This window comes from Zalophus californianus, chromosome Y, assembly GCF_009762305.2.
Source record: "Zalophus californianus isolate mZalCal1 chromosome Y, mZalCal1.pri.v2, whole genome shotgun sequence".
NCBI classification, from domain to species: Eukaryota; Metazoa; Chordata; class Mammalia; order Carnivora; family Otariidae; genus Zalophus; species Zalophus californianus.
Window position 1 is genome coordinate 1457975 of NC_045613.1, and position 27095 is coordinate 1485069.

General features: G+C 36.6%; 1 protein-coding gene and 1 non-coding gene across 2 annotated transcripts in view; one reads left to right on the forward strand and one right to left on the reverse strand.

The window, feature by feature from the left end:
- Positions 1–27095, forward strand: part of LOC118356642 (eukaryotic translation initiation factor 2 subunit 3, X-linked-like) — a 32480-nt gene that overhangs the window by 2239 nt on the left and 3146 nt on the right. Inside the window, exons 3-11 of the mRNA XM_035725941.1 lie at positions 30–157; positions 245–366; positions 9293–9387; positions 11499–11657; positions 13725–13859; positions 14316–14410; positions 14748–14892; positions 20448–20617; positions 21960–22132. Coding sequence (XP_035581834.1) covers positions 30–157; positions 245–366; positions 9293–9387; positions 11499–11657; positions 13725–13859; positions 14316–14410; positions 14748–14892; positions 20448–20617; positions 21960–22132 — 1222 coding nt within the window. The remainder of the gene's footprint in view (positions 1–29; positions 158–244; positions 367–9292; positions 9388–11498; positions 11658–13724; positions 13860–14315; positions 14411–14747; positions 14893–20447; positions 20618–21959; positions 22133–27095) is intronic.
- Positions 12818–12924, reverse strand: LOC118356669. The gene has a single exon (XR_004819869.1). It is a non-coding gene; the product is annotated as a U6 spliceosomal RNA (small nuclear RNA).

Below are 27095 nucleotides of genomic sequence, written 5' to 3' on the forward strand. Positions count from 1 at the left end.
ATACAGATAAATTTTTTTGGTTTTTGTAGGTACAATTGGTCATGTTGCTCATGGAAAATCAACAGTTGTAAAAGCTATTTCTGGAGTTCATACTGTCAGATTCAAAAATGAACTGGAAAGAAATATTACAATTAAGCTTGGATATGCTAATGCCAAGGTACATAAGATGTGCAAGTAGAAACTATTTTACATTAATTGTCAAATATGCAGATGGCAATTTCGATCTTTTCATTGAAACTTTCAGATTTATAAACTTGATGATGCAACTTGTCCTCGCCCAGAATGCTATAGATCATGTGGAAGTAGTACACCTGATGAGTTTCCTACAGATATTCCAGGGACCAAAGGGAACTTCAAACTAGTCAGGTGATTGTTTTTGTGGTAAACAATGCTTTTTTTGTCTTGTGCTTATTGAAATATGTGGTAGAGGTATTAAACAATGATTTAAACCAAAGCTTGATGCGTACGAAATTTTTTTGAAGAATGTTTTCTAGGTAAGAGATTTATAATGTGTAATAATTATTTAATAACACTTTTTAAAGTATATATTATATAATGAGAGATTGAAATGCTGATACTTAAGTTTTATTGTGTGTGTGGATTCTCTAAAGAATTACATGTAAACAATGAAATTGTTACATTTATTTGGTAGTTTCTTTTTCTGGACTTTTGTTTTCAGCATTGTTGTTTGTTCCTTAGGAGAAGAACAAAGATTCTTAATTATTTCTTTTTGACACCTTTGGTAGTCTCCTATTTTAGAAATGTTGTGTTGCTTGATTCCGCATAAAAGAACATTGGACTGAGGCACCTGGGTGGCTCAGGCGTTAAGCGTCTGCCTTCGGCTCAGGTCATGATCCCCAGGTCCTGGGATCGAGCCCCGCATTGGGCTCCCTGCTCAGCGGGAAGCCTGCTTCTCCCTCTCCTCCCTGCTGTGTTCCCTCTCTCCCTGCCTCTCTCTCTCTCTTTCAAATAAATAAATAAATAAGTAAAATTTAAAAAAAGAAAAAAAGAACATTGGCATCCACCAAGTGATATATATGGGTACCCAGTGAAAGTTTAGGTCCTGAGGACATGAATGTATAATTTTTGAAAATGGTAGCAGTTTTGAGTGCATGGCATATTTTTTGTTTGTTTTTAAGTTAAGCACTGACCTTTCTGCTTTAGATTGGCAATCCCAAATGGTTTTTCAAGATGCTAGAGATTTTTCAACAAATTCCTTTTTTGGATGATAGTTCCTATTCTGATAACACAGTTGTGTTGTTTTTCCTAAACCAGTCTAATTTGTTGATGATCACAGTTTTACCTCCTGAAAGCTATTAACAGATTCCCCCACATTTTTTTCATATAAATTTTAAATTTAAGACTTAGAGTCAAAATCTATAAACCCTTAATGTATATCTTAGTAATTTTTATATTTAAGTGTTGTATACATAAACTTACAAAGCTTTGCACATGTAATCTTAGATTTTTCAACAGTTTTCCTCTATATTTTTCATTTTTAATTTTAATATATTTAGACTTACAGGAAGTTGGAAAGATGGCAGAGAGAACCTATATTCTCTGACCCTTTTTTCCTCACGGGTACATTACTGTATCAAATCAAAGCATAACCTCAAAACAAGGAACTTGATGTTGGCATAAAGTGGGTTTATATGTTTACCATATTTTTCATGTATCCATTACTATAATTAGCACTACTTTACATATATATGGGGGGTTGTCGTTTTTATAGATGTTTTTTATTGAGGTAAAATTCTGTAGTGAGATAATTGTACAGATACAGTTCAATTATTTTTGACTAATGTGTACACCTTACCTAACCAACATTCCATTCAAGACATAGTACATTTTGTTCCACTCAAAGAGTTCTCTTGTGCTTTGCCCACAGTGGTTAATCACTTTTTAAATTTGTATCAGCAGAGATTAGTTCTGCTTCTTGTGCTTTCATATGAAAGAAATGACACTGTATGTACTATTCTGTGGTTGGATTCTCCAATTAACAATGTTTTTGAGAATATTTTTTGAGAATCTTTATTGCTGTATGATGAATCAGGGATTTATTTTGTATTGCTAATTAGTATTCCACTGTATGATTATACTACAGTTTCTTTATCACTTGATAGTCATAAAGCTGGGCATTTGAGTTATTTGTTTGGCAGTTTCAGTAGAGCTGGTATGGATATACATAAGCAGTCTGTTTTGGACTAAAATATGATATCTGTTCAGTAAATACCTAGGAGTGAAGTTGCTGGGATGTGGATTAAGTGTATGTTTAACTTTGTAAGAAAATTCCAAAGAGTTTTCCATAGTTTGTATGAATTCACATTCTTTCCAGAATTATATAAACATCCCATTTGTTCCCCATCTTTCCTAATACTTCATTATTTCAGTCTTTAAAATTCTAGAGGGTATAGAATGGTATCTCATTATTCTTTCAGTTTTTATTCTCCTGATGAAAAAAGATACTGACTACCATTTATTTTCTTACTTAACATTCATGTCTCTCTTGATTTTGTGCTCAAGTTTTGCTCATTTTTTAGAATTAAACTTACTTTTCTATTTTTCAACTGTAAGTTTTCTTGTATTTTTTCAATAGAAATGACCACAGATGTACCACAAATACTTTCTTCTGTATGTAATTTTCTTTTCATTTTCACAGTATTTTTTAATGAACAGTTTTGCATTTTGAGGAAGTCTGATTTTTTTTAAGATTAGTTTTTTTGCATATTGTGTAAGTCATCTCTTACTATCTTAAAACAGATTAAATATTCTCCTGTTATTTTATTTCTAGATGCCTTATAGATTTTTTGTCTTTAGGTCAATGAAATATTTCAAATTGATTTTCATATATGTTGCAATATAAGGTTTGGGATATTTTTCTATATAATTATCTACTTGTTCCAATATAATTTGTTGATAACTTATTTTATTTTTATTTGTCTCATTCCATTTCCTTAGTATTTACATACATGTGTGAATCTATATCTGGATACTATTCTCTTTCAGTGAACTATTTATGATCATTCTAATGAGATAGTATCTTGAGTACTGTAATTTTATTTGTTTCTGTTTTTTTATTTAAATACAACTATTTAACATATATTATGAGTGATAACACTCATAGAGTTCAGTGATTCATCAGTCTTACATAACACCCACTTAACACCCTTCACCCAGTTATCCCATCCCCTCACCCACCTCTTCTCCAGCAACCTTTAATTTGTTTCCTAGAGTTAAAGAGTCTTTTATGGGGGCGTTGCCTGGGTGGCTCAGTTGTTAGGCGTCTGCCTTCAGCTCAGGTCATGGTCCCAGGGTCCTGGGATCGAGCCCCATGTCAGGCTCCCTGCTCCGCGGGAAGCCTGCTTCTCCCTCTCCCACTCCCCCTGCTTGTGTTCCCTCTCTAGCTGGCTGTCTCTCTGTGTCAAATAAATAAATAAATAAAAATCTTAAAAAAAAAAAAAAAAGACCCTCTGGTTCCATCCATGTAATTGCAAATGGTGAGATTTCATCCTTTCTGATGGCTGAATAGTGTTCCATTGCATATATACCTTGTATTCCTTATCCATTCATCTGTCGATGGACATCTGGCCTCTTTCCACACTATGCCTATTGTGGACATTGCTGCTATAAACATCAGGGTGCAGATGCACTACATTTGTATCTTCGGGGCAAATACCTAATAGTGCAATTGCTGGGTCATAGGGTAACTCTATTTTTAACATCTTGAGAAACCCCCATACTGCTGTCAGTTTTTCCCCATTGAGAATGATATTTGCTGTGGACTTTCCATAGATGGCTTTTATGATATTGAGGAATGTTCCCTCTATCCCTGCACTGTGAAGAGGTTTTTTTTTTTTTAATGCTTTATTTATTCATGAGAGTCAGAGCGAGAGAGAGAGAGAGAGAGAGAGAGAGGTAGAGGCAGAGGGAGAAGCAGGCTCCCCATGGAGCAAGGAGTCCGATGCGGGACTGGGTCCCAGGACCCTGAGATCATGACCTGAGCCGAAGGCAGACGCTTAATGACTGAGCCACCCAGGCGCCCTGCACTGTGAAGAGTTTTAATCAAGAAAGAATACTGTACTTTTGTCAAATGCTTTTTCAGCATCTATTGAAAGGATCATATAATTCTTGTTCTTTCTTTTATTAATGTATTGTATCACATTGATTGATTTGCGGATGTTGAACCAGCCTTGCAGCCCAGGAATAAATCCCACTTGGTCGTGGTGAATAATCCTTTTAATGTACTGTTGGATCCTATTAGTTAGGATCTTGAGTGTTTTGGCATCCATGTTCATCAGAAATATTGGTCTGTAATTCTCCTTTTTGGTGGGGTCTTTAGTTTTGGGATCAAGGTAATGCTGGCCTCATAGAACAAATTTGGAAGTTTTCCTTCCATTTCTTTCTTTTTTTTTTAAAGATTTTATTTGACAGCGACACAGTGAGAGAGGGAACACAAGCAAGGGGAGTGGGAGAGGGAGAAGCAGGCCTCCCGCGGAGCAAGGAGCCCGATGCAGGGCTCGATGCCAGAACCCTGGGATCATGACCTGAGCTGAAAACAGGTGCTTAATGACTGAGCCACCCAGGCGCGCCTCCATTTCTGTTTTTGACCAGCTTCAGATGAATAGGTATTGTTAGGTCTTTGAATATTTGGTAGAATTCCACTGGAAGCCATCTGACCTTGGACTGTTGTTTGTTGGGAGATTTTTGATTACTGTGTCATTATTTCTTTGCTGGTATGTGTCTGTTCAAGTTTTCTATTTCTTCCTGTTTCAGTTTTGGTAGTCTGTACGTATCCAGGTTTTCTAATTTGTTGGCATATAGTTGCTCATAATATGTTCTTATAGTTGTTTGTATTTCTTTAGTGTTGGTTGATATCTCTCTTTCATTTCATAATTTTATTAATTACGGTCAGCTTTATTGATCTTATTAATTCTTTCAAAAAACCATCTCCTAGTTTCATTGATCTGTTCTACTGTTTTTTTATTTGCATGTCATTTATTTCTGCTCTAATATTTATTAATTCTCTTCTCCTGCTGAGTTTGCTGTTCTTTCATCAGTTCCTTTAGGTGTAAGGTTAGCTTATGTATTTGACTTTTGTTTCTTAAAAAGGCTTTTCTTGCTATAAACTAATCTCTTAGGACCTCCTTTGCTGCATCCCAAAGGTTTTGAACAGTTGTGTTTTCATTTTCATTTGTTTCCATGAATTTTTAAAATTTTTCTTTAATTTCCTGGTTGACCCATTCATTCTTTAGTAGGATGCTCTTTAGCCGCCAAGTATTTGACTTCCTTCCAAATTTCCTTTTGTGATTGATTTCAAGTTTCAAAGCATTGTCATCTAGAATATGCAGGGAATGATCCCAGTCTTTTGGTACTGGTTGAAGCCTGATATGTGACCCAGTATGTGATTTCTGGAGAATGTTCCATGTGCATTCATGAAGATTGTGTGTTTTGGTGCTTAATGAGGAAACACTCTGAATGTTTATCTGTGAGTCCATCTGGTTAAGTGTGCCATTCAAAGCCCTTGTTTCCTGTTGATCTGCTTAGATGATCTGCCTTTTGCTGTAAGTAAGGTGTTAAAGTTCCCTATTATTATTGTGTTACTATCAATGTGGTTTTTTTTTTCTTTGTTAATCAGTTTGTATAATTGGCTGTTCCCATGTTAGGGCCATAAATGTTTACAATTGTTAGAACTTCTGGTTGGATAGCCTTTTTAGTTATGATATAGTGTTCTTACTTATCTCTTATTACAGTCTTTGGTATAAATCTAGTTTACTGATATGAGGATTGCTACCCCAGTTTTCTTTTGATGTCCATTAGCATGATAAATGGTTCTCCACCCCCTCACTTTGAACCTGGATGTGTCTTTGGGTCTAAAATGAGTGTTTTGCTTTTTTATCCAATCTCATACCCTGCGTCTTTTGACTGGGGCATTGAGCTCATTTACATTCATTGTAACTATTGAAAGATAGGAATTTAGTGCCATTGTATTACCTGTAACATAACTATTTCTTTATATTGTCTCTGTTCCTTTCTGGTCTATGTTACTTTTGGGCTCTCTTCACTTAAAGAATCCCTTTTAGTATTTCTTGCAGGGCTGGTTTGGTGAACCCAAATTCTTTTAGTTTCTGTTTGTCGTGGAAACTATTGATCTCTCCTTCTCTTTTGAATGACAGCCTTGCTGGATCAAGGATCCTTGGGTGCATATGTTTCCCATTTAGAACATTGAGTCTAAAATGCCAGTCCTGGGACACCTGGGTGGCTCAGTTGGCTAAGTGACTGCCTTTGGCTCGCGAGGGTCATGATTCCAGGGTCCTGGGATAGAGTCCCACATTGGGTTCCTTGCTTAACGAGGAGCCTGCTTCTCCCTCCTGCCACTCCCCCTGCTTGTGCTCTCTCTCTCTGACAAATAAATAAAATCTTAAAAGAAAATTTAAAAAAAATGAAAAAAGTTTTCAGGTCTGGATGGTTTTAATGCGGAATTATACTGAACATTAAATAAGAAGTAATGTGAATTCTGTACACGAGAAGAGGACAGAGCAGGATAAGCAACTCAGTTTGTAAATACAGTACCACCCTGATGCCAGAGTCAAAGACCGTACAAAAAGAGAAAAGAACAAAAAAAAACTACCATCTGGTATTCTAAATGAATATAGGGACAAAGGTTACTTACATTTAACACATAAAATTCACTAATAGGTAAAAGACTTAAATAGCATGATGAAATAGATGTTCGTTGTAGAGGATAACCAAGCTAATTCAGTTTTTGCCAAGTATTCAGTGATATTCTCCTTATCAAAAGACTAAGAAGAAAAATTCTATGTTCATGTAAATTGATGAGAAAAAATCCAACTTGATAATTAGGAATACAGATAGATTTCTTCATCTTGATAAAGAACTGCTACAACAAACCTCATGTGAAAAATGATAAAAGATTAAATGTTTCACCTTAAGTTCAAGAAAAATGAATGCAAAGATACCTTCTCTCACCATTTTTATTATGCATAGTACTAGAAGTTCTGCTGGAAGGCAAGAAAATGTAATAAAAAACATAGACATTGGAAAGAAAAAAAACTTCCTCGTTGGCAGGTGACACCATTTTTCTACATAGAAGTTCCCAAGGTATCTAAAAAAACTTAACTGAGGTTGCAGGATATAAGATTAACTTAACAAAAATTATATTTCTTTTTTCCTAGCAATGAATGCATATATGAAACTCTACCTAAATTTCTTAGAAAGTTGAAATACTTAAATGTAAAATTAATTGTAAAACACATAGAGCACTTACGTGAAAATAACACAGCTCTGAAAGAAATAAGATGTAAACAAATATACCATGTTTGCAGATTATAATACTTAACAGAGTAAAGATGCTAACTGCTCAAATTGTATATTGCTGGTGAAGGGAGGGCTAAGTCCGTGGAATACAATTAGAGAACCAAGAAATAGGTTCATGCAAATATGTCTAAGTGATTTTTTTTTTTTTACAAAGATAGAAAAGCCCAGTGGATTATAGGCTTTTCAATAAATAGTACTAGAGGGGCGCCTGGGTGGCTCAGTCGTTAAGTGTCTCCCTTCAGCTCAGGTCATGATCCCAGGGTCCTGGGATCGAGCCCCACATTGGGCTCCCTGCTCCGCAGGAAGCCTGCTTCTTGCTCTCCCACCCCACCCCCCCACCCCCGCTTATGTTCCCTCTCTCTGTCTCTCTCTCTCTGTCAAATAAATAAAATCTTTAAATAAATAAATAAATAAACAAACAAACAAACAAACAAATAAATAAATAAATAAATAGTACTAGAGCAATTCAATGTTTATAGTCAAAAAAAAAAAAAATGAGCTAGTTTTAAACCAGACACCCGCTATTCAAATTGTACACTTCAGGGGTGCCTAGCTGACTCAATCAGTGGAGTATTGACTGTTGATTTCAGGGTCATAAGGTCGAGCCTCACATTGGGCATAGATTACTTTAAAAAAATAAAATTAAAAAACAAAATGTACACTTTATGCTCAAAGTGTGCATGTATTCACATTTTGAGAAGATCCTCAAAATGTACATACATTCGAGTATTAAATGGATCAAATAAACCAATTAAAAGGAAACGTAGGCAAAAATTTTTAAGATCTAGGACTTAAGGGGGCGCCTGGGTGGCTCAGTCGTTAGGTGTCTGCCTTCGGCTCAGGTCATGATCTCGGGGTCCTGGGATTGAGCCCCGCATCGGGCTCCCTGCTCCAGTGGGAAGCCAGCTTCTCCCTCCCCCAGTCCCCCTGCTTGTGTTCCTGCTCTCGCTATCCCTGTCTGTGAAATAAATAAATAAAATCTTAAAAAAAAAAAGATCTAGGACTTGACGTGTTTTTAGATATTATGCTAAGGTATAATCCATAAAAAAAGGAGAGTTGCAGTTGATCAAAATTAGAAATAATTGCAAAAGATCTGTTAGGAGGATCAAAAGAAAAGCTGGTGACCCGGAGATAATACCTTAGTTCTTAAACAACAGGAATATAAGTTGCAAGAATCTAGTCACAGTTTTTTTCCAATAAGTACAATACTGTGTGTTTTTCTTTTAATTTTCGTAATAATAGAGTAGAAACAGAACATAATATGTATATAATTGACTTTATATTATTGGTAAAGCTTGTAGTCAACAGTAGGCTATTAGTATTTATATTTTGGGAGAGTCTGAAGTTGTACACAGATTTTCAACTATACAGGGGAATTGGCACCCCAATCCTGCATTGCTTAAGGATCAACTATTTGCAAATCATATGTCTAATAAGATACTAGAAGGTATGAAGAACTTTCAAAAACCTCAACAGTTAAAAACAAATGATTCAGCTACAAAGTGAGAAAGACGTGAAGTGCGTATATGGTAGGCGAATGAACACAGCCATAGTTACATTTCATTAGGTTTGGCTTTCAAATCAGTCATATTTCCAGTATACATTATATAAAGTTTCCATCTTCCTCATTTTGATATTTGTCTTTGGGAGTTTTCCTAAGGTTATTTAAGCCTTGTTTTGGGGTAAGTTCTATCTGTGTAAGACATTTTATCTGCTTTGTAGTGACATTTTGTCATTTTAATTTCAGCTGCTAATTTCATTTCAAAATTCTGGAAGCATAAAGTTTTGAAACCACTTTGCAGCAAGATTAATTACTTTCAAAGTGATTTAACTGTTGGAAGGCAATAACTTGAGTATTCAAATACTAATTAATCTTAAAACTGTTTCTTGATTGTTAGACATGTTTCCTTTGTGTTTAAGTTTTAATTTATCTTAAATCTCATTATTTGATTGTTAGACATGTTTCCTTTGTTGACTGTCCGGGCCATGATATTTTGATGGCTACTATGCTGAATGGTGCAGCAGTAATGGATGCAGCTCTTCTGTTGATAGGTAAATAATATCAGAATTGGTTTGACAAATCCCTGTAAAACAAATCCCAAATGAAATATTTAAAGGGGAACTAGGGCATTTAGTGGCCATAAATGGGAACTCTAGGTCACCCAAATTAACATCCATGTGTGCCAACTATAATAAAATACCAAGCAAAATGAACCCGGGGCTGATATCTAGTGAGAATTCTTATGGTAATCTAACCCTGTCCCCCCAAAAAATCAGTTTTAAGTCAATAGAGCTTTCTTCCTACTATTGTTTTATTTAGAGTTTTTCATATAAAAGTATGCTGGGTTGGAAGAGGGTATTTTTAATGTCTCTGGGCTGTCTGTGGCATTATTGAATAATGGGTTTTTTTTAGTCATATGAAATGTTGACATCAGGGCCTGCATTGAGGTTTTCAAAGGTAGGGTTTTTGCTTTCTTCCCTGTGTGAACCGTAAAGAGATTTTGTGATTGGAGGCTACATGGAGTTTCAGGCCAAATGTAAAGATAAAGGGGTGTTTCCGCCCAAGACTTCCTTTAGTTCTGACACCAGCTGCAAGTTTGGAAGTTCCCTAAACCATCCTTAGGTTGATAATTTATTAGACTTATATCTCACTGAAAGCTGTTATACTCAACACTTATGATTTATTATAGGAAAAGGATGCAAATTAAGGTGAGCCAAAGGGAGAGACACATAGGGCATAGTCCAAGAGAGTTTCAACCATGAAACTTCCATTGTCCTTTCTCTGGAGGCAGAGGTGATTCTCTCTGCATCATTTATAACATTAATCACGAAATATTTCAAATCAAGGAAAATGACCTGAGTTTCGATGTTGGGAGTTTCTACTGAGGTTCCATTATGTAGGCATATGTTAACAAATTTGCCCTCATGGTTGATTTTAGTCTCCAGATCTATCTACTGACACCTCATGTCCCAGTACTGTCACCTAAATCAAGCTTTTTCTGGCATAACCAGCCTCTAAGATTATCAGGTTTGGCACTCTACCCTAAGATCTGGTGTAGTCCACCCCAAACCTAAATAAGGACACTCTTACCAGGAATGATAGGTTTTATTTTCAAAAAGCACAAGACAAAGCTAGACCAAATTGGGCAAGGCCAAATGGTTTCTTACACAGGAGGATACTTTCAAGGAGTATGGTATAAGGCATTTAATATCACAACTTTGGGAAGATAATCATTGGGGTACTAAAAATTATGTTTAGAATATGTAGTTGCTTATTTTTGCAGATGGTGTTTGCCTTTTTTTATTAATAGCCATACCTGCTACCTTTTGCTATATAGCAGAGTACCTCAGAACCTATCAGCTTAGAATAACAGATATTTAATCATTGTTTCTGTTGACTGGAGTTTTGTTATTCCAGCTAAAGATCTCTAATTTTACAGTAATCTTTCAGCAGGACCTACAGTTATAGCAAGATGTTTGGGACTAGAGAGTCTGATTTTAAGTTCACTCAGACCTCAGTTTCTCTTCACGTGGGCCTTTCCGTAAGTTGTCTAGTTGTCTTCATGACATTTCACCTGTTTTGAGAGAAACAAAGAACTTCCCAGTGGGAAGCCAGAGTCTTTGTGAACTAACTTGAGAAGTGACATCCCATCACTTTTGCAAAATATTCTTTATTGGATGGCTTCAATAGAGCCATCCAGTATTTAAAGGGAAGAATTTTCACACCCACACACACAAGGGTGTGACTATTAGAACATGGGGATTACTGGGAGCCATCTTTGTGGTTGTCCTCTGTAGGTTTGGATAATTGTAATTCATAGACTGCATTAAGCTACTTCCCCTCTTAACTGTTCTCCAGACTGGGCCAGAATATCCCAAGACTGGACAGAACCAGAGGGTTACATGTTATGTCTGAGTAAAAGCCGTGAAGACTTTGAAAGAAGCCAATTCATTAAATCCAAGTATTGTGCTTAGGATAAGGATTTAAAAGGCTGAGAGAATCCAGGGAAATCAGTTGTGAAGTTTCAATAGGGCCTCATAGAGATACTTGGCAATGGTATGAGGAATTTGCTTTGAGTGGGACATCCAAAATCTCTTTATTGGATGCCAACTAATTCTTATTACTCATTTTGTTTGTTTTTTGTTCTTCATCATAAATTTAGCTGGTAATGAATCTTGTCCTCAACCTCAGACTTCTGAACATCTGGCTGCCATAGAAATAATGAAACTGAAACATATTTTGATTTTGCAAAATAAGATTGATTTGGTAAAAGAGAGTCAAGCTAAAGAACAACATGAACAGATACTTGCATTTGTACAAGGTAAGAAGCTATGTATTTAATAAACGTATGAGTCACTTTGAGAGTCATTTAGCCCAGAAATCTTAATGTAATTACCAAAAACAAAGTGAATTGATGAGTTATAAGCCTATTTCTCTGCCCACTAAACTCTTTTCTTCTAGCATCTGATAGAAGCAGTGAAATGTTTCTGAATTTGATTAAAGTGCATGTCAGCCAGAAAAGAAGTTCTATTCTATAAATGTTACCAATTGGTTTTGGGGGGTTTGTTTTGAGAAGTAAACACTTTAAAAAAAATTTTTTTAGGGGCACCTGGGTGGCTCAGTCATTTAAGCGTCTGCCTTGGGCTCAGGTCATGATCTCAGGGTCCTGGGATCAAGCCCCACATCAGGCTCTCTGCTCAGTGGGGAGCCTGCTTCTCCTCTCCCCCTGCCTGCTCATGCTGTCTCTCACTCTCTCTCTCAAATAAATAAATAAAATCTTCAAAAAAAAAAAAAAATACTCAGAACGCCTGGGTGGCTCAGTGGGTTAAGTGTCTGCCTTCGGCTCAGGTCATGGTCCCAGGGTCCGGGGATTGAGTCCCATGTCTGGCTCTCTCTGCTCAGGGGGGAGCCAGCTTTCTTCTCCCTCTGTCCACTCATGCTCTCTTTCACTCATTCTCTCACTCAAATAAATAAAATCTTTTAAAAAATATTTTATTTATTGGGGCACCTGGGTGGCTCAGTCATTAAGCATCTGCCTTCGGCTCAGGTCATGATCCCAGGGTCCTGGGGTTGAGCCACGCATCGGGCTCCCTGCTCAGCAGGAAGCCTGCTTCTCCCTCTCCCACTCCCCCTGCTTGTGTTCCCTCTCTCGCTATGTCTCTCTCTGTCAAATAAATACGTATGTATTATAATACTTATTATGTAAGTAATAATACAATTATAATATATTATAAATACGTATTTATTTGACAGAGAGAGAGAGAGCACAAGCAGGGGGAGCAGCCAGCAGAGAAGGCAGAGGGAGAAGCAGACTCCCCACTGAGCAGGAAGCCCAGTGTGGGCCTCGATCCCAAGAACCTGAGATCATGACCTGAGCCGAAGGCAGATGTTTGATGACTGAGCCACCCAGGCGTTCCTAAATAAATAAATAAAATCTTAAAAAAAATTTTTTTTGCAATATAATAACCTTTTATTATGATAAAAAATGTGAAACACTTTATGAATTTGTTTCATCTTTGCATATGGGGCCATGCTAATCTTCTTTATATCAATAAAATTTTAGTACATATGCTACTGCCAACCAGCACCAATCATATATTTTAAAAACTCTTTTCCTGGGGCACCTAGATGATTCAGTCAGTTAGGCTTCTGCCTTCAACTCAGGTCATGATCTTGGGGTCTTGGGATCGAGTCCCGAGTCAGGCTCCCTGCTCAGCAGGGCGTCTGCTTCTCCCTTGCCGTGTGACTGCTGCTCCTCCCTGCTTGTGCTTTCTCTCTCTCTCTACCCATTGAATAAATAAATAAAATCTCTAAAAAGTAATTAAATAAAAACTCTTTTCTAATGATAGTAAAATGAATGAAATCATCTTTTTTATTTCTTGGTTTGTGTTCTAATTATTCTGACTTTGTTTTCTTATTGAGTATCTATTTCTAGAATTGGAACTCACAGTGATTTCTTTAATCTTTATAGTGGCCCTTTCACTAAAACCTAGTTTTCATTTGGGGCAAGATACGATGTATCTTTTTGATACTTGGTTCCTTGTCTTTTTTACTTGTTAAGAAACTCTGTCTATAGTAGGCAGATTATGCAGGTAATTTTATCATTTTAGGATACTAATTTAATTTCATAATTTTTCACTTACAGGGTATAATAATTCACTGTAGAGGGGGAAAAACCCAAAATATTGTGGATGTTTCTAAATAGAATGATCACAATCACTTTTCAACCTTTTTGCTAAGATCAGTTTAAACAGAATGATCACTTTTTATGTTACTGACGTTTGTATAGTGATGTTTAATTTATTTTAGTGATCATAATTGTTTATCTAATGTGCACAACAATTTCTATAAAACTGTGAAATTTTGATATTTTGGGTTTGTCAAATAGGTACAGTAGCAGAAGGAGCTCCTATTATTCCAATTTCTGCTCAGCTGAAATATAATATCGAAGTTGTGTGTGAGTATATTGTAAAGAAAATCCCAGTACCTCTAAGAGACTTTACTTCAGAGCCCCGACTTATTGGTAAGGAGTTAACCCATTGGCTTTTAACTATTGACTGGATCTTTTCACATGGTTGTTTTGCCCTTCCTTCAATTATGCTAACATTATGAGGTATAATGAGTTCCTGGGGTTAGGACTTCAATGTGAATTATTAAGGGTGAGGGCAGGCCATAATTTAGCCTAGAAAAGTCATCCTCTTACATAATCATATAGCTAGTGTTGTGTTCTTTTATAATAGTTACACTGTACTTCACAGACAAACATAAATATGTCACTGATCAAGTTAATTTCATTTTCCATTATAAGTAAAACTGCAGTGGTGATTGGAATAATATTTTCCTGCAAAATCAACTCTGAGGTTATAGACTTCAAGTGGCTGCTTCTATACAAATGCTGACTTGAATAAGTATCTCATCTAATTAAAATGACCGGATGAGCTTTATGGTTTCTTTCCCTTCTTCCTTATCATCTTCACAGTTATTAGGTCTTTTGATGTCAACAAACCTGGCTGTGAGGTTGATGACCTTAAAGGTGGTGTGGCTGGTGGCAGCATTTTAAAGGGAGTATTGAAGGTAAACTGAATTGTAAATTCTTGTGTCTTAAATGGAAAAAAAAAAGATTAAAGAAAATCTAACAATGTTAAAAATATGTATTGTATTTTTTATTGCCTTGTACTTTAAATATGTCTGGTGCAAATCATAGATTTCTTGTATTAGGTGGTTAATTGAGTGGTATTAAACTCATAACTCTTCTACATTTTTAAATTTTTTATCCTTTTAAAGTGATACTGAAATTATTGTTGGAATACATGCCTTTTCAGTTTAGCAGTCTGTCAGGATTGTTTACATGTAAATGGTAATTGTGTTGTCTCAAATATTTTAATTATTCTCTTTAATTACTCTGTCTTAGGTCGGCCAGGAGATAGAAGTCAGACCTGGTATTGTTTCCAAAGATAGTGAAGGAAAACTCATGTGTAAACCAATCTTTTCCAAAATTGTATCACTTTTTGCAGAACACAATGATCTTCAGTATGCTGCTCCAGGGGGTCTTATTGGTAAGAATTTCCATTTCACCCATATGCTATTATTAGTGGTTAGTCATGACAGTTATTATGTCAAATGGATTATCTGAAAGTATGTATCTCTAATTAGATATTTTAACTCAATAATGGAAAAGTGGGTTGTGCAAATAGGTAAGTTGGTGATTTTAATTTTTTAAAAAAAATTTTTTTAAAGGTTTTTTATTTATTTTTTTGACAGGGAGACACAGCAAAAGAGGGAACACAAGCAGGGGAGGGGGAGAGGGAGAAGCAGGCTTCCTGCTGAGCAGGGAGAAGCAGGCTTCCTGCTGAGCAGGGAGCCTGATGTGAGGCTCCATCCCAGCGCCCTGGGATCATGACCTGAGCCGAAGGCAGACGCTTAACAGCTGAGCCACTGAGGCGCCCCAAGGTATTTTATGTGTTTCTTAGGAAATACTTTTTTTTTTTTTGTAACTAGACTCTACACCCAACATGGGGCTCAAACTCATGACTCTGAGATTAAGAGTTACATGCTTGGGGCCCCTGCATGGTGCAGGCAGTTGAGCTTCCCACTCTTCGTTTTGGGTCAGGTGGTGGTCTTAGGTTCATGGGATCAGGCCCTCTGTTATATTCCAAGTTCAGCAGGCAGTGTGTTAAGGTTTCTCTGTCCCTCTCCCTCTGCCCCTCCTCAAACTCACACACTCTCTCTCTCAATTAAATAAATGAATCTTAAGAAAAAAAAAAGAGATTCACATGCTTTACCAAGGCAGCCAGCCAGGTATTAAAAGAAAATACTTTTATATAGAAAGAATACATTGTGGTTTCATTTATAGGATAAGCTAAATAATAGCAACGTTTTATGATTTAACATTTAAAATTTCTCACTAGGGGCACTACATATTTATATTTTGAGAGAGAGATAATGTTCTTAGATACAGATATATATATATCACTAAAATAAGTATATTCACATTTTACACTCTTTTTCTTATTTGGTTGCTTCTTATGTAAATTATTACAAATTTTTACAAAAGCCATACAAATATGCCTGGAAAGTTACCCAGCCATATCTATATCATGAGATCATGTTTATGCTGGAGCTGACAATGAAAGATACTGTTTTGAAAGAATGCTAAAGTAATATATGGATTTTATAATTTCTTACAGTTTATTACAAGTATCTAAGAAAAATCAAGATTTTTTTGAGAGATTCTATTGTCTTTTTCCTTTGGATTAAAGAATAAAATGTTGGGTAAAGAAAGATTTTATCTTTTGGTTTTGGCTGGAGACCTCTACCTCCAGGGGGCCCTTCCCTCTCCATGCGCCCACCCCAACCTGGGACATGGGAGGAGCTGGGGTCTCCGGGGGCAGGACCTATGCAAGGAATCCCCAGTGTCCTGCCTTTTGAGCTCAGGGTGGGGACCCAGCACCAGAAATGGTTTTATGTTTTATCTATATATGTCTTAGAGCACTTTGAAAGTGTCATCTCATCTCACACTGGTTTCTGATGAGAAATCAGCTGTAAATTTTATTGAGGTTGCATTGTGAATTTTCAGTTGGATCTGTTTGCCTTGGAGTAGTTTGGCTGTGATTCTTGATCGCTTTAAGTTTATCCTCAGTTGAGCTTTTTGCATGTGTAGATTAAGGGATTCTTTCTGCCTTTTTAAGTCAAATTGGGGATGTTTTGAACCTTTTTTTCCTTTTATTTATTTTTTTAAAATTTGTTATTTTTAATTCCAGTATCGTTAACATACAGTGTTACGTTAGCTTCAGGTATACAATGTAGTTCTATTACTCAATATTCACCATGATAAGTGTACTCTTCTCCCCATCACCTTAATTAATCCATCTCCCCCCCCCCCCCAACCTCCCCTCTGGTAACTATCAGTTTATTCTCCAGAATTAAGAATCTGTCTCCTTTTTGGTCTCTTTTCCTTTGTTCATTTGTTTTATTTCTTAAATTCCACGTCTGAGTGAAATCAAATGCTGTTTGTCTTCCCTGACTTACTTTACTTAGCCAAACCTGTAGTTCCATACATGCTGTTGCAAATGACAAGATTTCATTCTTTTTTATGGTTAATATTCCATTTTGTATATACACATCTTTTTTTATCCATTTTATAGATGGACACAGGCTGCTTCATATTTTGCTTATTATAAGTAATGGTGCAGTAAACATAAGGGTACTGTACCTGTTTGAATTAGTGTTTTCATATCCTTTGAGTAAATACCCAGTAGTGGAATTACTGAATCATATGGTGTTTCTATTTTTAACTTTTTGAGGACCTCTGTACTGTTCTCCAGAGCGGCTGCACAGTTTGCATTCCCACCAACAGTATAAGAGGGTTCCCCTTTCTTTGCATCCTTGCCAGCACCTATTTTTTAGTTTAGCCATCTTGACAGTTGTGAAGGTAGAGTTTTGATTTGCATTTCCCTGATGAGATGAGTGATGTTGAACATCTTTTCATGTGTCTATGGCCATTTATATGTCTTCTTTGGAAGAATGTTCATGTCTTCTGCCCATTTCTTTTTTTTTTTACTTTAAATTTTTTATTGTTATGTTAATCATCATACATTACATCATTAGTTTGTGATGTAGTGTTCCATGATTCATTGTTTGTGCATAACACCCAGAACGTGCCCTCTTTAATACCCATCACCAGGCTAACCCATCCCCCCATCCCCCTCCCCTCTAGAACCCTCAGTTTGTTTTTCAGAGTTCATAGTCTCTCATGGTTTGTCTCCCCCTCCTATTTACGCCCCCTTTCTGCCCATTTCTTAGTTGGATTATTTGGTTTGGGGGATGTTGACTTTGTTAAGTTCTTTATATATTTTGGTTACTAATTTTTTACCAAATACATCATTTGCAAATATCTTCTCCCATTGCATAGTTTGCCTTTTAGTTTCCTTTGTTGTTTAAGCCATTACTTATTTAAAAATATTATTTGTTACTTTCTCTTCTCTGCTTTTTGGGAGTTTCATTATGCATTTGTTGGTATACTTGATTGTGTCATGTAGGTCTCTGAGACTGTTCATTTTTTCTTTCCAGGATTTTGTTTATTTAGAGATTGAGAGGGGCACACGTGAGCATAAGGGACAGGTTGAGGGAGAGAGAATCTTGAGCAGACTCCTCACTGAGTGTCAAGGTTGACTCAGGGCTCTGTCCCAGGACCCTAAGATCACAGCCTAAGCCCAAATCAAGAGTTGTTCACTCAACCAACTGAGCCACCTAGGTGCATTGTTCATTTTTGTTTTTTTATTTTTGCTTAGAATGAATAATCTCAGTTGACCTATCTTCAAGTTGGCTGATTCTTTTTCCTGTTTCAATATGCTGTTGAGCTCCTTTGGTGATTATTCCTTTCACTTATTATCCTTCTCAAGTCCAGAGTGTTATTTGGTTTTCTAATAGTGTGTATGTCATTGTTGATGATGTCTTCTTGGTGAGACATCATTTTCATACCTTCAGTTCTTTAGACATACTTTTTAGTCTTAACACATATCAAAAATATGCCAATTTAGTCTTTGTTTAGTAAGTCTAAGATTTCAAAGTCCTTATGATGTTGTTTTTATTTTTGTTAAGATTTTATTTATTTGAGAGAGAGAGTGTGCGCACGAGCATGGGGGAAGGGCAGAGGGAGAGGCAGAGGGAGAGGGAGAAGCAGACTCCCCATGGAGCAGGGAGCCCGGTGGGAGTCTCAATCCAAGGACCCCAAAATTCATGTCCTGAGCTGAAGGCAGAGGCCTAACCCACTGAGTCCCCCACATGCCCCATGCAGTTGTTTTTAAAATTGCTTTTGTTCTTCTAAAAAGGCCATACTTCTTGTGTTGCATGTCTCTTGACTTTTCTCTTGAGAGCAACATTTTAAATGATACAATGTGTCATCTTGAGACTAGATCCTCTTCTCTCATAAGGGTTTGTTCCTGCTGCTTATCTTAGTTGTTACTGGTTTATTTACTGACTTTTCTGAGGTAATTCTGTAATGTTTTCTTTTCATGCGTGCTCACTGAAGGGTAGCTTGGTTAGTTTAGTATTTAGCTAGTGATTGAAGAGAAAGAAATTTCCTTAATACCTAGAACCAGTAGTCCTCCCAGTCTTTACTGAAGAACTCTGTCAGTGCAGGCTTTTAGCTCTCAGCCAGGCAGTTAAGTAAGTCTGTCTCATTCTTTACTTCCATTTTAAGACCAGTAGACATGAGAGCTTAAAGCATTTTCAGGTCTTTCCTGAGCATGTGCACAACCTTAAATATATACGTTATCCACTGGATTTGTAGATATATGTCCAAATTTCCAAGTTCCCATGGACATGTGTTGTTGTTGTTTTAAAGCTTTTTGTTAATGTGTTGTTTGCCCCACCTGTTATCCTTCAGTTCCCCAAGGAAAAGACTTTTTACATTAGATATCCAGACAGTCTTGGAAGTGAAATCTTCCAGGGAAATACCAAACTAATCAAATGATAGCCCTTTGGGAATGAGAATTTAAAGGAGCGCCAGCCCTGTTCTCTGTATAGCCTTGCTGGTTTTCACAACAAATGCAGGTTGTTAAGAGTGCTATCACAGAGATGTTGAATAGTGGTTACAGTAAGACAAGTTAAAATGTGACCGTTTTCTGCTCTTACTGAGATACAGATGTTTTTCTTCAGTAAATGCTGCATAGATTGTATCAAACTTTTGGCTAAATTCCAGAATTTTAAAAATGTTTCTGACAGTTTTGTCAGTATTTTCATTGTGTGTGAGGAAAACAAAACTTTGGAGGCTTTTACTGCATCATTTTACTTACACTTTTTCTTTGCTGTACTTTATGCTGATAATAAAAGTTCACTGTGTATCATTGTGGATTTTTTTTTAACAAATAAGGAAATTCTGAACATTTTCATGTAACCTTTTATTATACCAATATACAAAAATACAAGAATAGTGTAATGATAACCCTATATACCTGCCAAACAGCATTAACATTTATCAATTTTATTTCTGCAAATCTATTATTACCAGCTTTGTAATTTTTCAATTTTTATTAAGATAAAATATTTAATGGTTGTTTCCTGTTAAACACTTCTCCCTTTATTTATAATTTAAATGAAAATGATCTTTTTATTCTTTTATTCATCAAGCCTTGTTTCTAAGCCTATTCTTTCTTAGATAAAGCAGGGACTTAAGAATTGTACAGGATCTGGGTGGGAGGATAGGTTAGCCTGGTGATGGTATTAAAGAGGGCACGTTCAGCATGGAGCACTGGGTGTTATGCACAAACAATGAATCATGGAACACTACATCAAAAACTAATGATGTAATGTATGGTGATTAACATAATCTGCTCGGCGGGGAGTCTGCTTCTCCCTCTGACCCTTCCCCTCTCTTTCTCTCTCTCATTCTCTCTCTCTCAAATAAATAAATGTTTAAAAAAAAAAGAAAAGAAATTTAAACAAAAGAATTGTACAGGATTTTAATTTTATAGCTGTGATATGGTATCAATGTAATTTAATTTGGTTAAGTTGTATAGCTACATGTTGTACTCATTTGACTAACTTTACCTTTGTAAACATTTTAAGAAATATAAAGTTGAAATATGTGACATATCTTATTTTATATCAGGAGTGGGAACAAAAATTGACCCCACTTTGTGCCGGGCTGACAGAATGGTGGGACAGGTACTTGGTGCAGTTGGAGCTTTACCAGAAATCTTCACAGAATTGGAAATCTCCTATTTCCTACTTAGACGGCTGCTAGGTGTACGCACTGAAGGAGACAAGAAAGCAGCAAAGGTAAATCCTCTTTTTTTTTTTTTTTTTTTTTTAAGATTTATGTATTTATTTTAGAGAGGGAGAGAAGCACACTCCCTGCTGAGCAACTCTTGGTTTTGGCTCAGGTCCTGAGAGTTATTAGGATTGTGAGATAGAGCCCCAGTCAGGCTCCACACTCAGTGTGGAATCTGCTTGAGATTCTCCCTCTCCCTTTGCCCATCCCTGCTCACGCGCATGCTGTCTCTCTCTCAAACACATAAATAAATTTTTTAAAAGATAATAAATAAATAAAACTTGTATTTGTCATTTTGTGGGAAGTTCCTTTAATAAAAATGTACTGACTGACTTTTAATGAAATCTGAAGACCTTAAAAACGCTGATCTGAATTTGAGCATTAGGTTGTAAGCATAGACAACAGCTGTAAGCAGTACAGAGGCTAGTAATTTGAATCATTATATGTGTAAGTACTAGAAATAAAACAGCTAAGAGTGATGTAGTAGGTGTTACTCAATTTTATAGAATCCAGAAGATTTAAGTACCTACTTTATTTCACATTAATGCAATTAGACCTCCAAAACCACTTAACTATTGTATTATTCTTGTCTTGCTGCCCCTTTTAAGAAATTGTGTAAACCCTCTCTGCCACAAGGCTCTTCAGATTTTAATAGTTTGGTTGATCTGTGTTATTTTTAGTAGCTTATTTTATTTTATTTATTTATTTTTAAAGATTTTTATTTATTTATTTGACAGAGAGAGAGAGACAGTGAGAGAGGGAACACAAGCAGGGGGAGTAGGAGAGGGAGAAGCAGGCTTCCCGCAGAGTGGGGAACCTGATGTGGGGCTTGATCCCAGGACATGGGATCATGACCTGAGCCGAAGGCAGACACTTAATGACTGAGCACCCAGGCGCCCCTTAAATATATATATATATATATATATATTTTTAAAGACTTTATTTATTTATTTGATAGAGACAAAGTGAGAGAGGGAACAGAAGCAGGGGGAGTGGGAGAGGGAGAAGCAGGGTTCCTGCTGAGCAGGGAGCCTGATGTAGGGCTCGATCCCAGAACTCTGGGATCATGACCTGAGCTGAAGGCAGACACTTAACGACTGAGCCACCCAGGCGCCCTTTAGTAGCTTATTTTAAAGTTAGATCATGTGTATGTTCATTTAGTGCTAGATAAACCTTTTGCTTTGACAGCTGTAGTAATATATACTTCAAATCTCATAAGTGTAATTTGTGCAGAATTTTTTTCCTTTATAGTTAATTTTTTTCCAGCAGTATTTGATAAATTCTCACTTTGTATTGGAACACATTCTGTTAATTTAATGGTTTTGTTTTTTCCTTAATTTATTTTCCTAGGTACAAAAGCTATCTAAGAATGAAGTGCTTATGGTGAACATAGGGTCCTTGTCAACCGGAGGAAGAGTGAGTGCAGTCAAGGCTGATTTGGGTAAAATAGTTCTCACTAATCCTGTGTGCACAGAAATCGGAGAAAAAATTGCCCTTAGCCGAAGAGTTGAGAAACACTGGCGGTAAGTTTTTCAATTTTGTTGCTGCTACTGGTGTCAAGAAAAACAGCAGGGGCACCTGGCTGGCTCAGTCAGAAGAGTATGTGACTCTTGGTTATGTGTTTGATTCCCACAATGAGTGTAGAGATTACTAAAAAAAAAAGAATATGCTAAAAACAAAAACCAAAAACACATATTCTTGTGGCATAATTCTTGATGGTATACATATTTACAGTCATGCACACTTTTCCTTAAGTGTTTTTACATTTTAATTGTGGTGTAGTTAACAAAGAGTGTTATATTAGTTTTAGTTGTACAATATGATGATTCAAAAATGCTATATATTACTCACTGCCCTTCACAGCACCATCACCTATTTCACCTGTCCCCCCTCCCACCACCCTTCTGTTCAGTGTGTTCTCTGTAGTTAAGGATCCGTTTTCTTGCATTGTCTCTTTTTCTTTTTTTTTTTTAAGATTTTATTTTACTTATTTGAGAGAGACAGAGCATGAGCAGGGGGAAGAGAGAGGCAGACTCCCTGCTGAGCAGGGAGCCTGACATTTTTATTTATTTATTTGAGAGGGAGAGGGAGAGAACGAGCAGGGCAGAGGGAGAAGCAGGCTTGATCTAGTACATCAAGATCATAACCTTGAGCCGAAGGCAGATGCTTAACTGTCTAAGCCACCCAGGTGCCCCTCTCTCTTTTTCCTTTTGCTTATTCATTTTGTTTCATAAATTTGTAAACTCCAAATATGAGTGGACTATTTATCTTTCTCTGACTGACTTTTTTCACTTAGCATAGTACACTCTAGTTCTATCCATGTTGTTACAAGTGGCAAGCTTTCATTCCTTTTATGGTTGAGTAATATTTCAATATATGTACACCACATCTTTAACCATTCATCAGTGGATGAACCCTTGGGCTGCTTCCATAGTTTGGCTATTGTTGATAATGCTGCTATAAATATTGCGGTCCATGTACCCCTTCAAATCAGCATTTTTATTTTTTATTTTATTTTTTTTCAAATCAGCATTTTTATATCCTTTCAATAAATGCCTAATAGTGCAATTGCTGGGTCAAAGGGTAGCTCTAGTTTTAATGTTTTGAGGAACCTCCATATTGTTTTCCAGAGTGGATGCCCCAGCTTACATTCCCACCAACAGTGTAGGAGGGTTCCTTTTTCTTCACATCCTCACCAACTTGTTGTTTTGTCACTTTTTCTTGAAATAAGTAGTTTTCATGGCATATTTGTATAACTGGAAATCTGTATTTCCAGCTCTGATTTGTAAGCCAACATACAGTTTTTTATTCCAGATACTGCAACTAGCTTTCCTTTATCTCAGACACACCTGTATAAAATCAAACAATTCAGAATCAGTTTTGACTGTATTCTTACACACATATCACTGGGGCTCAGGTCATGATTTCAGGGTCTTGGGATCAAGTCCCATGTCAGACTCCTTGCTCAAAGGGGAGCCTGCTTTTCCCTCTCCCACCGAGTCCCTCCGCCCTACTCGTTCTCTGTCTCTCTCTAAAATAAAAATCTTTTAAAAAAATAAAAAGATAAACCTCTGTATTAGTTTACATAACTTATACCTCTTATTATTTCAGCATGAAAACCACTTCAGGAATTTTAGCATTGACAGGATACTAAAATCCGCAGTCTGCATTCCAATTTTGACATTTGTGTCAGTATTGTTCTTTATTGCATTTCCTTTCTGAAACCAAGAAACACATTTCATTTCCTTTTTGTCTCTGTGGTCTTTTTTATAGGGAACCTTCATAGCGTTTCTGTATCTTAACATGATTTGACATTTAAACAATAAAAGCCAGTCAATTTCCCTTATTAAATTGAGGTTATATGTTCAAGACCAGAATACTGGAAAGGTGGTGTTGTGTCCTTCATTAAGAATCACATTTCAGGGGTGCCTGGGTGGCTCAGTTGGCTAAGCGTCTGCCTTTGGCTTGGGTCATGATCTCTGGGTCCTGGGATTGATCCCCGCATCGGGCTCCCTGCTAAGTGGGGTGTCTGCTTCTCCCTCTCCCTCTGCCTGAAGCTTGCACTTTCTTAAATAAATAAGTAAAATCTTAAAAAAAGAAAAGAAAAGAAAAGAAACAAAGATCTTGATGTGCCCGTTTTTTCCAGCCTTCTAAGTCCATACATCTGTGACACCTGGTTGTGCTTTTTGCTTCTTCCCAGATTATTTTCTGAGTCTGCTTTCCATTCTGGATAGCATCATTGTAACCCATACTGTCATTATTTTACACTTAAGCTATTGGTAGATTCCTGGCTTTGTTTTTCCCTTTTCAGTGACTTTAGTGCCTGGCCAAATATAATCTTCTCCAAAACATTTCATCATACTTTCTTAAAAAGTTCTAGTAGTTCCTCACATTGCCTTAATATTCAAGGCCTTTATGCAAGCTTGCTTCAGTCTCTGATGTTTTCTCTGCTACTTCCATGTAAACCCGCACAACTATACTTGTCCTTATTTTCAATGTCCTTATTATCTGACTCTGCTTTGGCGCTCGGTTCCTTTCTAAACTATCTTCCTTGTTGATTCTTCCCTGATGCCCACTGCCTTGTGATGATCTCATTGATCATTTATCATCCAGAAAATTTATCTAACTTACTACTAATATTAAAAAAGTGAAGTTTTGGGGTTGTCTGGGTGGCTCAGTCAGTTAGGTGTCCAACTCCTGATCTGCTCAGGTCACAATCTCAGGGTCATGAGATCAAGCTCCATATCAGGCTCTGCGCTGGGCATGGAGCCTGTGTACTTTTCTCTCTCCCTCTTCCTCTGTCTCTACCCCCCGCTCACATGCGCACTCTCTCTCAAAGAAGAGTGATGTCTTATTACCTTTTAAGTAACAGATCCTATTTTGTGTGATTTAAGCTCATTTATTTTTTTTTTTTTAAAGATTTTCTTTATTTCACAGAGAGACACAGCAAGAGAGCAAACACAAGCGGGGAGTGGGAGAGGGAGAAGCAGGCTTCCCGCTGAGCAGGGAGCCCGATGCGGGGCTCAATCCCGGGACCCTGGGACCATAACCTGAGCCGAAGGCAGATGCTTAACCAACTAAGCCACCCAGATGCCCCTAAGCTCATTTAATTTTAATATCTCCTCTATTATGAACATTATTTCCACACTAAATAAGTATAAATAATATAAAATTTTCAGAGATCTTCACCATGGAACACATCACCTAGTAGAATAGAACATTTCCTGAATTACAGCTTATCCATGGACGAACACTTGTATTGCTTTCACTTTTTGTTTTGTTTTATTTTTTTAAAGCATTTTTATTTTTAAGTAATCGCAACACCTAATGTGGGTCTTGAACCAATAACCCTATGGGGCTTGAACTCATCAAGAGTGGCATGCTCTATTGACTAACTGAGCCAGGCACCCCTGCTTTCACTTTTTAGCTATCCTGCTTAATGAACTTGTGAACATAGTATATAAATACCTATATCTATTTGTGTCCCTACACTCAATTCTTTTTTGGAGTATATGCCCTGAAGTAGATTGCTGGATCATAGTCTAATTCTGTTCTTAATTTATGAGGAACCACATACATACCATTTATCATAGAAGCTTTCCAAATTTTTAGTACATTGTGTTTCCATTTTCATTTCTGTTAAGATATTTTGTTTTCTTTTTTTTTTTTTAAATCAAGATATTTTCTGATTTCTCTTGGGCTGTCTTCTTTGCCCCATTGGTAGTTAAAATGTTTACTGTTTTATTTCCACATATTTGTAGATTTTCCAATTTTCCTTATACTATTAATTACTAGTTTCATTCCACTGCAGCCAGAAATGGCATTGGAAATTGATTATTTCAATCTTTGTAAATGTAGTAAGACTCGTGGCTTAACATATGGTGTACTGGAAAGTGTCCCATAGGACTTCGCAAAAGGGATATACTTGTGTTGTTGTATGTTCTGTATATATATATATATACCTGTGAGGTCCAGTGGGTTATAGTATTCAAGTCCTCTGCTTCCTTATTTTTTTTTCTCCTTTTTTTATCCATGTAGAAAGTGGATGATTGAAGTCTTCTCTTTGTATGCCTATTATCTTCTTTCAATTCTGTCAACATTTCCTTCATGTATGTAAAAGCTCCAGTGTTTGGTGCATATATGTTTCAGTTGTTACATCTTCCTGGTAAACTGTTTTATCATATATATTTCTTTGTCTCTTAAAACAGTTTTTGCATTAAAGTCTACTTTATCTGATAGTGGAATGATCATTGCTGCTTTCTTTTGGTTTGTTTGCATGAAATGCCATTTTGCATCCTATCAGTTTTAACTTACGCATGTCCTTAGATTTAAAGTGCATATCCTGTAGATACGTGATTTGATCCTGTTTTTTTAACCATTCGGCCAATCTGTGCCTTTTTTTTTTTTTAAGATTTTTTTATTTATTTTAGAGAGAAAGAGAACAGGGGAGAGGCAGTGGGAGAGGGAAAGAATCTCAGGCAGTCTCCATGCTGAGCAAGCTTGACCTGGTGCTCGATCTCACGACCCTGATATCATTGCCTGAGCCAAAAACAAAAGTTGGCCACTCAACTGATTGAGTCACCCAGACATCCCCTATTGGTGCCTTTTTATTGAGGAATTTAATCTGTATGCATTTAAAGTAGTTACTAAGAAAGTCATACTACTGCCATTTTATTACAGTAATCCCCCCTTATCCACTGTTTCCCTTTCCCGTTGTCAATTGCAGTTTAGAAGCAGATGCTCCTGCTTCTTAAAATTATCAGAAGGTCAATACAAATGTAATGCTACATCATAGTGCCTATGCCATTCACCTCACCACATCTTATTTATGCATTTTATCTCATATCATCAAAGAAAGGTGAGTATAGTAAGATATTTTGAGAGAGATGACATCTGTATAACTTTTATTATAGTACATTGTTAAAACTGTTCTAATAGTGGTTATTCTTAATCTCCTAATGCACCTGATTTATCAGAAAACTGTCA